General features: G+C 49.1%; 1 protein-coding gene across 1 annotated transcript in view; it reads right to left on the minus strand.

Moving 5' to 3' along the window:
• Positions 1 to 37: 37 nt before the first annotated feature.
• The window catches only part of LOC113837486 (tRNA wybutosine-synthesizing protein 2 homolog), a 14,768-nt gene continuing 2,305 nt past the window's right edge, over positions 38 to 12,500 (minus strand). Inside the window, 3 exon segments of the mRNA XM_035449603.1 lie at positions 38 to 500; positions 813 to 867; positions 11,303 to 12,500. The exon segment at positions 11,303 to 12,500 is cut by the window's right edge and continues 347 nt beyond it. Coding sequence (XP_035305494.1) covers positions 38 to 500; positions 813 to 867; positions 11,303 to 12,500 — 1,716 coding nt within the window.

Below are 12,500 nucleotides of genomic sequence, written 5' to 3' on the forward strand. Positions count from 1 at the left end.
TGTCCGGCCGTCTCCACCGGAGCCGGGGCGTGGGGTGTCAGGGACGAGCCGGGGGCGGGGCGTGGGCGGGGCCAGTCGGGCTCGCACCTGGGAGCGGAGGGATGGATGCTGCGCTCCTGCGGAGGGCGGGCGAGCCGGTGAGCATCCCGGGAGCCCGAGGATGCTGCCCTGCTCGGCCGTCTCCGCCGGAGTCCGGGCGTGGGGTGTCGGACGAGCCTGCGAGCCTGCGACAGCCCACGGCCGTCCCAGCCAGGATGGACCCTGGGGGAGCAAAGCACCGCTCCCCTCCGTGCACGCGTCTCCCTCCCTCCCTGTCCGTCCGTCCGTCCGTGTGTCTGTCGGCGTGGGCAGAACTGAGGACAGCCGGGAGCACGGTTTCCTCCTGGCTGAGGAGCCTGACTCTGGGCGCGCAGGAACCCTCCTCGTCCTTGGGGTAGCCCTGAGGGGGCGCTTCCCTGCCTGTGTGGAGCTGGGATGGCCCGGCCGTCGTCACTGTGTCCCTTCCCCGGCAAACGAGGGGTGCAAGGTCAGGGGCTCAACTGCAGGCTTGGCTGTCTTAGTGTAAGGAGCCCAAGATAGCAAAGCAGAGGCGCCACGCGCGTTACTCTAAGTGAATTCACAGCCAGGCTCCGGAAACAGGACCCACGCCCCGCCCCGCCCGCCCCGCCCCCGCCCCGCCCGCCCCAGAGGGAGGAGGTCTGCAAGCAAACTCATCGGACTCCTGCAGAACCCCTTGGGGTGAAGGCGGTGGTGGTAGAAGGGCTGCGCCCCCACCCCGTACCCCTCCCCACCCCCGTCTGTGCGCTGCTTACCGAATAAGAGGCGCTGTGGCCACGGTTTCATCTTTTCCCGAAGCCTCGACGTCAGCTGATAGGATGGGTGTGAGTTATAGAGGATGCATTTTTGGTTTTTTTTTTTTTGAGGCTTAGATAAAATGAATCGCAGGATTGCGAAGGTCCTTACAGGTGGGCTGTGTGTGTGTCCCAAACAAGCAAGAATCAGAAAACGAGGCTACCTACAGCTCAAAACATTCGTTTGATTTGTTTCTTCTTTTCACAGCCAGTTCTGCAACCGAGTCCTGTCTATGTTGCCTTTACAGTGTTTTGCCCCCAATCTCCTTCCAGTTGCCACGGCCACCATCCTAACTCAAGACCCCTTGGTTGCTTCTTTGGTTTGTTGTAATGTCCTCATACGGTTGTCACCTGTTCGGATCTGGTCTCTTTACCAACGCTGGGTGCATAGTTGGGGAATAACCTCGTGGCTGTGACAGCTCCCAAAGGAAAGCAAACTCGGTGGGAGAATGACACAGGGTTTGGAATGTCAGGGATTAAATCAGCTGCTCAGCCCTCTCTCACTGTGCCCCAAGTGTAATTAAAGTCAAAGGAGTAGAGCCGTGGTGGGAGAAAGAGGTAGAGTTATTTTATGATCATAGAAAAATAGAGAATAAAACACAATCTAAGTACAAACTGTAGTACACAGCCACCTCGCTACTTAAGAACTGTGGTGCCTGTATCCACACTGACAGCCAAACAATATACACAGACTACCCATGTTCAAAGATAACACTCTGTGTTTAATGATGCAGAAGCCTTTTAGTAGCTTGCTCTTTCTTTCTTTCTTTCTTTCTTTCTTTCTTTCTTTCTTTTTTTGCGAAGGTCTCGTTGTGTAGCTCAAGCTAGCCTGGAACTGGCTATGTAGACCAGGCTGGCCTCACACCCATTCCATGTAAAGATACGCCTGTGTAGTCTCCCAAGTTCTGAAATTAAAGGTACTTTAAAGTGGTCAGTGTGCTGGGTGGTGGTGGTGCTTCCTTTAATCCCAGCACTGGGGAGGCAGGGGCAGGTGGATCGCTGTGAGTTGGAGGCCAGCCTGGTCTACAAAGTTACACAGAGAACCCTGTCTCGAACCCCCCCCCCAAGAAAAGTGGGGTTTGTAAAACTTATGTTAACTTTTCTCTGTATATCCATCAGTCAAGCCTTGTCAGGCAAAGAAAAACAAAGATTCTTGGCTGTTAAAAGGAAATTTACTAGAGTCCCTTGGCTTCCTTGGGTGGAGGGAACAATGAAAAACAAAGCACTCTGAGCTTCCTTCCCCCAAACCCCACCCCTTCCAACAAGGTATTACATATTTCCTTCCAATGGAAGATGCTAATTTTAGTAAGAGGATGGGAATTGAAAGTTAAAATACTATTAACTTCCACACCCTAGAGAGTTACTTTAAACTAATAGTCTGTGGCTCTGTATCCAAGCTGGAGTCAACAGAGAGGAAGGAGCCTCAGCTGAGGAAATGCCTCCATGAGATCCAGCTGTAAGGCATTTTCTCTTTTAGTGATCAACTCCGGAAGGCCCAGCCTATGGTGGGTGATGCCATCCCTGGGCTGCTGGCCCTGGGTTCTATAAGAAGGCGGGCTGAGTAAGCCATGAGAAGCAAGCCAGTAAGCAGTGTCCCTCCATAGCCTCTGCATCAGCTTCTGACTCCAGGATCCTGCCCTGTTTTTGAGTTCCTGTCCTGACTTCCTTCAGTGGTAAGCAGCAATGTAGAAGTGTAAGCTAAATAAACCCTTTCCTCCCCAACTTGCTTTTTGGTCATGTTTTATTGCAGCGGTAGAAACCCTAGCTAAGACAAACTCTATTTTTTTTTCTCTTTTCTTTAAAGTAGAATCCAGATGTGCCCATCAAAATGCAACTAGTCACATTTGTGGTTTTGTAAAGCCAAATAGACTCTCTGTAATTAACAAAGGAAACAACAGGGTTTATAGTGGTGGGTGAAATGTGTGCTGAGTCTCCATTGCCTGACATTTGGTTATTCCTTCAGCAGACATTTCCTGAGCATGTTATATGCAATCCACTTCTTTAGCTGTCTAGCTCTCAGTGTGCTCATCTGGAAGCTGGGGCACGAAGACATGAAAGGAAATGTTTATACACACAGTCTAGATAAGTCCTCAGCTCAATTGTTGAAGGACACAGAACCAGGCAGCTGTAGTGACAGAGTCAAATTTGCAGCTTATAGTTTTCTCTTTCCAGGACAGAAGATTGTTCTCCTGCAAGTAATTTTATGTTTTATTTTTACAAGAATTTAAAACCACGCTGGCTGTGGTGGTACACACCTTTAATCCCTGAACTAAGGAGGCTAGAGGATCTCTGTGAGTTTGAGGCCAGTTGGGACTACATAGTGAGACCCTTATCAAAATTTTAAATAATTTATAGGCTGGGGATTGTGTGTGTTAGAGCATTTCCCTACCATACGCAGTCCCCTGGGAAAGATCACCACCACCACAAAAATATTGGAAGTAAGACGAGCAAATATTCTAAGTATTTAGTTATGGTATGTCATAAATAAATCTTAGGGGAAATACTTATTGGAGCTGCTATGCTATTCCAACACTCTTTCCCATATTCCATTTTGGTAAAGATACTAGGTTTGTTATAGAGAGCAGCCCTCCAGCAGAGCCCAGTGTAGGTTAGGATAGAAATGAATGATTAAATGTTAGTCTAGGTCATGATCAACCATAATGTGAGAGCTAAGATAACTTCTGAGAAGGAGAATATAGGTGATGCTTAGTTTAAAATTGTGTCAAGGTGGAAAGCTCACAGTACACTATGATCATGCATCCTATAATGGTAGGATACATACTCATGAAACTAGGACGTTTCATGATTGTGCAAACCCAGCACAAACTAAGGCAGCTGTGTTGTTCCCAAGTAATCTAATCTCTCTCTCTCTCTCTCTCTCTCTCTCTCTCTCTCTCTCTCTCTCTCTCTGTGTGTGTGTGTGTGTGTGTGTGTGTGTGTGTGTGTGTGTTGGGGAGGTGTGAGAAACTTGCTTTGCAGGCTGGCCTCGAACTCACAGAGATCTGCCTCCCCGCTTGCAGGTGTGCAGATAGCAACCTTCATCGAAAATGGGATCCTGGAGTGCAAACTTCTGATAATCACTTAGTATTTCACAGCTGCCCCGAGTAGAATAAAAGCCTTGAGGTAGACACTTCAATGTAATATAAAGACTTCAGCCTTTTAGAGTCAAAATAATTTCAAGTTAGAAAATCAAATTTGAATAGGTTCAGTTTTTTTTTTAAACTGGACAAACTGACTTTAAATTTCATAAGAAAATGGAAAATGTCAACAATTGCTAAGACAATCTTGAATAAAGTTGAAAGAACCTTTTAACCATAAGCTGTCAGCAGGAGGAAGAGAAAAAGGAAAGACTTCCTTCTTGCCCTTGCTTATATATGAGTCTGCCTGCTATGTCACTTCCTGCCTGGAACCCAAGACTTCCTTTTACTACATTTCCCAGAATCATGAGTCTGCCTGCTATGTCACTTCCTGCCTGGACCCCAAGACTTCCTTTTACTACATTTCCCAGAATCCTCCTTGAGTCCTAGTCCCGCCTAACTTGCTGCCTCATTGGCCAAACAGTGCTTTATTCAACAACCAGTAAGAAGATAAACATACACAGAATGACCTCCCCATCACGCAACCTTCAATGTTGTTTTTTTTTTAAAGATTTTATGTATACAACATTCTGCTCCCATGTATATCTGCACACCAGAAGAGGGCACCAGATCTCATGACGGATGGTTGTGAGCCACCATGTGGTTGTGGGAATTGAACTCAGGACCTCTGGAAGAATAGCCAGTGCTCTTAACCTCTGAGCCACCTCTCCAGCCCATTTTTTTTTTTGAGTTTTTTTTTGCAGATTTTTTTTAATTTGAATTAGAAACAATATTGTTTTACATGTCAATCCCAGTTCCCTCTCCCTCCCCTCCTCCCTTACCATCAAACCCTACCTATCACATATCCTTTCTGCTCCCCCTGGATGTGAGGCCTTCCATAGGGTGTCATCAGAGTCTGTCATATCCTTTGGGCCCACCCCTGTGTGTCTTGGCTCAGGGAGTATTCCTGTATGTGGAATGGGCTCCCAAAGTCCACACCTATGCTAGGGATAAGTACTGGGCTTCTACAGGAGGTCCCATAGATTCCCGAGGTGTCCTCACTGAAACCCCATGTTTCTGGTGTCTGGATCAGTCCCAGGCTGGTATCCCAGCTATCAGTCTGGGGAGCAAGAGTTCCCAGTGTTCAGGTCAGCTGTTTCTGTGGGTTTCACCAGCCTGGCCTGGACCCCTTTGCTCTTCACTCTTCCTTCTCTGGATCTGGGTTCCAGTTCAGTTCAGTGATTAGTTGTGGGTGTCGGCTTCTACTTCCACCAGCTGCTGGATGAGGGCTATAGGATGGCATATAAGTCAGTCATCAATCTCATTAGCAGGGGAGGGCATTTAAGGTAGCCTCTCCTCTGTTGCTTAGATTGTTAGCTGGTGTCATCTTTGTAGCTCTCCAGACATTTCCCTAGTGCCTGATTTCTCTGTAAACCTAAAATGTCTCCCTCTACTATGGTATCTCCATTCTTGTTATCTTCTATTCTTCATCTGACTCAACCTTTCTGCTCCCTCATGTCCTCTGCATCCTTCCTCTTCTCCCCTTCTCATTCTCCTAGCTCCCTCCCCCCTCTTCCCGTGCTCCCAATTTGCTCAGGAGATCTTGTCCCTTTCCCCTTCTCCAGGGGACCATGTATGTCTCTCTTAGGGTCCTCCTTGTTTATTAGTTTCTCTGGCAGTGTGGATTGTAGGCTGGTAATCCTTACTCTATGTCTAAAATCCACATAAGAGTGAGTACATACCATGTTTGTCTTTTTATGACTGGGTTACCTTGCTCAGAATGGTTTCTTCTAGTTCCATCCATTTTCATGCAAATTTCAAGATTCCATTGTTTTGTTTTGTTTTGTTTTCTGCTGAGTAGTACTCCATTGTGTAAATGTACCACATTTTCTCTATCCATTCTTTGGTTGAGGGGCATGTAGGCTGCTTCCAGGTTCTGGCTATTACAAATAGTGCTGCTATGAACATAGTTGAACAGATGCCCTTGCTGTATGAATGTGCTTCTTTTGGGTATATGCCTAGGAGTGGAATTGCTGGATCTTGTGGTAGACTCATTCCCATTTTCTTGGAGTCGCCATACTGATTTCCAAAGTGGCTGTACAAGTTGGCACTCCCACCAGCAGTGGAGGAGTGTTCCCCTTTCTCCACATCCTCTCCAACATGAACTGTCATTGGTGTTTTTGATTGTAGCCTTTCTGACAGGAGTAAGATGGTATCTCAGAGTTGTTTTGATTTGCATTTCCCTGATGGCTAAGGATGTTGAACACTTTATGTGTTTTTCAGCCATTTTAGATTCCTCTATTGAGAATTGTCTCTTTAGTTCTGTACCCCACTTTTTAATTGGATTGTTTGGTGTTTTGGAGACTAGCTTCTTGAGTTCTTTGTATATTTTGGAGATCAGCCCTATGTCAGATATGGGTTTGATGAAGATCTTTTCCCAGTCTGTGGGCTGCCGTTTTGTCTTGCTGACTGTCTCCTTTGCCTTACAGAAGCTTCTCAGTTGCAAGAGGTCCCATTTATTAATTGTTGATCTCAGTGTCTGTGCTACTGGTATAATGTTTAGTAAGCAGTCTCCTGTACCAATTAATTCAAGGGTATTTCCCACTTTATCTTCTAAGAGGTTCAGTGTGGCTGGATTTATGTTGAGGTCTTTGATCCATTTGGACTTAAGTTTTGTGCTGGCAATAGACTTGGATCTATCTGCAGTCTTCTACATGCCAGCATCCAGTTATGCCAGCACCATTTGTTGAAGATGTTCTCTTTATTCTGTCATATAAATTTAGCTTGTTTGTCAAAAATCAGGTGTTCCTAGGTGTGTGGGTTTATATCAGAGTTTTCAACTCTATTCCACTGGTCTACCTCTCTATTTTTGTGCCAATACCAAACTGTTTTCAGGACTATAGCTCTGTAATAGAGCTTGACATCAGGGATGTCAACCAATGTTTCTATTTGGCTCCCTAATGCTAGAGTGTGGCAGTGCAAAATTTAGTGTTGGCCTCTTGTTCATTCACTGTTTCCTGTTTGCCTTTGTCTTGGAGGCATCTATTTTGTCTCTGAAAGTGTGTGGACAATGATCAAGCAAACTTGCAGGTTTATCTAACCAGAAAAAAAAAGTGTCATTATATTGTTAATATTGCACTATTTACTTTGTAAGCATTCTCCATATTAGAGCATGGGATTAAATTTTTAATGGCTGAGGGGGTTGTATTGTAGATATGAGGGAGAGTTCAACCAGAGGCATCTGGAGGGGCCAGACCAGACCAGGCAACGAGAGAAGAGAGGTAGAGAGAGGAAGAGGGGGTGGGCAGCAAGCAGACCAAGAGAGGAGACTTGGACCAAGAGGCCATAAGCCAAGAGAGCATGAGGCCAAATGGCTGGGTTTGTATAGTAAAGACAAGCTTGGGGGGGGGGGGAGCTCAGCCCCTGGGCTGGAGGCATGGAAGCAGCATGAATTCTTTTTGCATGAATTTTTTTTTCTCGAGACAGGGTTTCTCTGTGTAGCTTTGGAGCCTATCCTGGCACTCGCTCTGGAGACCAGGCTGGCCTCCAACTCACAGAGATCCACCTGCCTCTGCCTCCTGAGTGCTGGGATTAAAGGTGTGCGCCACCAATGCCCGGCTCCAGTCATACTTATTAAAGCTAGAAAATGTATGTAAGAAGTTACTGTATCATGTTAAAAAAAGACATAAACGGTTAAGACACTGGTCATAGACAGTGAAGGACAGTAATCCAGGAGATTAGGATAGCAACCCAGGTAAGCCAAAATACTCGTTTACTACTGCCTAGAGAAAATGTTCAGCTGTGGCCTGGGGCTAGTGTCCAGGCTGACCAGGCTGGGATCCCAAGGCAACTATACTTTATGGGATGAACTATATTAGAGGGTGGAGAATAATAATTCTACTCAAACTTTCCTAGAAAATGGAAGAAGGGATACATCCCAACTGTTGGCCTCACCACCCAGGAGCTCACACTACTTGCCTAACATTAACACAAAAATCCATCGTACGGTGCTAGCAAAGGGTGGTGCCTTCATAGAACCATCTTACAACTGGGGGAAACGCGGCCCGATGGGAAGGACCAAGGTCATGGGGGTGAGCATTGTGTGTGTGTGTGTGTGTGTGCGTGCGTGCGTGCGTGCGTGCGTGCGTGCGTGCGTGTGTGTGTGTGTGTGTGTGTGTGTGTGTGTGTGTGTGTGTGTGCATGTGGTGTGTCTGTGTGATTGCAGGCACACACGTGCCACAGTGCATGTATGAAGGTCGGAGGACAAGTTAGGCTGTCACCCGGGCTTGAGATGGTTCTCAGTGTCCCAATGGTCCAGGCTAGCTGGCCTGCGACCTCCCGTTTCCTCCTCAGCAGCACTGGGTAACAGATGTGGACCACCTGACTGTGCGTTTTCTAGAGCTCTGGGCTTACCTTAACCACTGAAGCACCTCCCCAGGTCAGTACATATTTGAAACGCTGGAGAGCCAGGCGCATGGTGGTGGAAATCTATAATCCCTGGGGGGATCATGAGCGCAGGACCAGTCTAGATAGAGACTCTGAAGAAAGGAAGGGGGGCGGCGCGGGGCGGACGGAACCCATGTTACATCTTCATTGCTATTTAGATGTTCTTGAGACAGGGACCCACCTAGCACTGTGCATGAAATCAAGGCCTCCCTTCAACTGCTCATCCAGTCTCCACTTTCTCAGTGCTAGGACCACACTACTCTGCTCCATGACGATCCGGTCTCCACCCCTCACTCCCCACCCTCCATACACGCGAACTCCTTAGTCCCTCAGAACCCTCCACAGGGCACTTGTCTCTCCACATAGCCCTGGCCGTCCTGGATCTATATAGACCAGGCTGGCCTCGAACTCACAGAGATCCACCTGCCTCTGCCTCCTAAACGCTGAAATTCAAGGCAGGTGCCTGTCATCATAGGTTATACCAAAAACACCTCCTCCCAGGATTTGCCAGCGGTTAAATGTGGGTGCTGTGGGACGGTAGATTGCTCTTTGGCCCTTCACTAGTGTATACAGTCCATGGGGTCTGGGTTTGATTCTGCTATTGTCTACTGTCCAGTACTTGCTGGGTCTCAGTGATGTCCTGTGAAAGGCAAGTTTAAGAAGTAGTATTATTTCCAAGGCTTCTCCATTAGGTGGCAGTATTAACAGCAAAAGAAAAAACAAACTTCATTTCCAAGAGCCCAATTTTAGGTGTGAGCTTTGCCCATGCTGCCGTTTATTAACTGTCATTTATTATGTTATTATCCATATTATTATATATTATTATCTGTCATGTATGTCATATTGATACCCAGTCCACTCATTCAGAATGTCAGAAACATTTCTTGCCTCTAAGGAAAAAAAAATCTCATCTTTGCCATACACAAACTGGGCAGCCAGGGATGGTGGGGGTGGGGAGTACGTTTTTCAGATTTTTTTTTTATGACAAAGTTGAAGATTGGTAAGACTTTGCAGGGCTGGTTTAGCCGATCAAGGATTTCTTTAATAAATGAAAAGTCCTATAATCCCATTTTTGGCACACCTGGATGCTGCATTTCCTGGGTAAAACTGTACTTAGCGGGGGTAAGCTTGGAACCCCTGCTACATTTGGGCTTCACCTTTCCCACCTTTGTCCTTTTACGGAACCCAGGCCAGCCTGGAACTCGGGACTGAACAACTTTTTTTTTGTTCTTGTTTTTTGAGACAGGGTTTCTCTATCTCTCTGTAGACCAGGCTGGCCTCGAACTCAGAGATCTGCCTGGCTCTGCCTCCCAAGTGCTGGGACTAAAGGCGTGTGCCACCAACACCCAGCTTGATTGAACAACTTTTAGTAAAATGAACTCCACCAGCTGTACCTGAGCCATGGCTCACTTCCCAAGCGTGGAGATGCTGGGTCCTGGCTCTGCCTCCTCCCTGTCCATCAAACTGGTACCCAGTTTTCAAGAGCCAATTCAAATACCACTTCCACTCAGATTTCCTGTTTATTTCTCAGAAACTTCCCTGGCCCCTTACACCTCTCCACAGTGTTATCAATCACATGGCACTCATTCCGACACTGAGGGCTTGTGTAATTTCTGCTGCTAAGTTGTCAGCTCCTCCGTGAGAGGCTTTTAATATATATATATATATATATATATATATATATAATAATATATATAATCTTAATGGATCTTTTTATTTTCTATGCTCTTAGATGTAGAAGGCACTGTAATATTTTCGTTTAATGGGAAAGGCACCAACCTAGTCCCTATTGTTACTGCTGCAAGAAAAACAATAGCAGCCATGCACAACACATGTAAGCTTTGGTTATAGAACAGGACAAGGAAGGAAGCAGGCACCTGTTGCTTGTCTCCTTCACCAAGCAAACTAGTCTACAGGACTTCAAAGTGCATCAAAAATCGGTTCCACACGATCCTCAGCTTTTAGCTATCTCAGTGGCAAACGGCAATGAGTAGCAGAAAGCCTTCAGATTCTATAATCAGATGGTTTGAAAACTGCAGAGTGTTTCCTACCTATAGTAGCAACAGCTGCTACTGCTGCTTCTAAGCCTGTGTGTGTGTATGTGTGCGTGTGTGCGTGTGTGCTGGAGGGGGGGTGTGTTGAACCCAGTAAGTACTCTACACTGAACTTTATTCGAGCTCTTCCTATAGCTTCTTGTCCAGGGAAAGAAGATGGAGTCTAAAGTTTAAGGTCTAGGGTTATCCTTGAACTTACAAACAGCATCCTGCCTTAGCCTTCCAAGAGCTGAGATTACAGCTCACCCCACATACAGACACTCCACCGAGGGACGCTAGAGGACTGGAGTTTCCTCCATTAACCGTCCCTTCCTCTGTAATTTAGCCACAGTAACAGAGCACTATCACGTCAAGGCTTCCGTTTGGAGTTCAGTTTTCAAACCTACTTCTATTATTTTTCAAATCCCCATGGCTGCCGCCCTAGTGCAAACCACTATCACGTTGTGCCTGAACAACTACAGAACTTCCGGAGAACCGGACAACTTCCTCACAACTTCCTCGCCGGTTCCCGTGTTTTGCTGTCGGCTGCCCAGCTGATTTCTCATGTAGTAGCTAGTGATCTGTGGGAACAGTGCTAAGAGAGAATTAGTATTTCTCTCTAATCATCAGCGTCTGTATCTGACTTACCAGAAAAAAGCCACACGATCCAATTCAAATAAATACAACCTGTGTGCAAATAAATACGAACAAATGACTATTCACACCACATACCCACTGAGAAAGAAGGTAACGTGCGGAATTCACGGCTGCACAGACGAGTGCCACTTTAATGAGCCACGCTGATTTCCTCTGATACGTGAACACATTCTCCGTGCGGGTAACAGGAAATAAAATTATTAGGACTGGTCCGGAGTTCATTTTTCAGCACACAAACCATTTGAAAAGAGCACCGGGAAACGAAGGGTGAGTGAGAACTCAGCTGAAGCAGTGAGACCCTCTCTCGGCGCTACGGTGTCCCCGAGTGTGACCCCTTCCAGCCAACTTCAGAGGAGCGGGCGGCATTCCAGGTCCAGGACTAAGTGGTCCACATGGGGGGCGTAAGATTTCACGGGGTGGACACGCAGGACCCGCGTGCTCCACTGCTTGCCGTGCACCTGCTCAAGCAGAGCGGCGATCCGAGCTCCTGCAGATGCCGCCCAGCTCCGCCACTCGGGTCTGGCGGCCGCGGGCAGCGGATCCCCGGGGGGAGCCCCGGGCTCGTCCTCGGGGACGCCCTTCTGGGGGCTCTTTCCCGAGAAGGACTCCACATTTTGGTGGATGTGCAGGATGCCCCCGGCGTCCTTCCGCAGCACCCGGCAGGCCACGGGCCAGCCCGCCTCGGAGCTGGGGAGGAGCCCCAGGTTCACCCGGTCGGCGGCGTCGCGGAGCGGCAGCTCCCGGTTGTCCCCGAGGTGGACGCGGCAGCGGTGGGCCACGCCGTTGAGCTGCAGGTTCCTGCGGAGGGCGAGCGCGGCGTGCGGGTTCCACTCGCAGGCGTGGACGAAGGCGGCGCCGGCGTGCACCAGGAAGGGCAGCGTGAAGTAGCCGATGCCCGCGTACAGGTCGACCACCACCTCGCCGGCGCAGGCCAGCGACGCCACCCGGAGCTTCTCGGCGACGTTGCCGCAGGAGAACATGCAGCGCGTCACGTCGAACGCGTAGCGGATGCCGTTGTCCCGGTGCTCGACCCAGCCGTGCTCGCCCAGCAGCAGCGTCACCGACGGGGTCCGGGCGCCGTCCGGCTGCACCGGGCCGCGCCGGGCCACGCGCCGGGCCCCGAGCGCCGAGGCCACCGCCACCCAGAGCTCGGACCCCAGGCTGCGCCACGGCTCGGCCCGGAAGCAGCGATCGCCCAGCAGCAGCAGGTCGCCGTGGCGCCGCCAGGTCCGGGGCAGGTCGGCCTGCAGCTCGGGGGACCAGGGCAGCCCGCGCTCCCGCAGCAGCAGCCGCAGCTCCCGGGCCAGCCTGGCGGCGGGCGAGCATCCCCGGGTCTCCGCGGACGGCGACGGCGACGGCGACGGGAGCCGCTGCAGCGAGCACGAGCTGCCCGGGGCCACGCGCTCCCGCAGCTCCCGCAGCAGCTGCTCCGGGGC

The sequence above is a fragment of the Cricetulus griseus genome, chromosome 10, assembly GCF_003668045.3.
Source record: "Cricetulus griseus strain 17A/GY chromosome 10, alternate assembly CriGri-PICRH-1.0, whole genome shotgun sequence".
Lineage (NCBI taxonomy): Eukaryota > Metazoa > Chordata > Mammalia > Rodentia > Cricetidae > Cricetulus > Cricetulus griseus.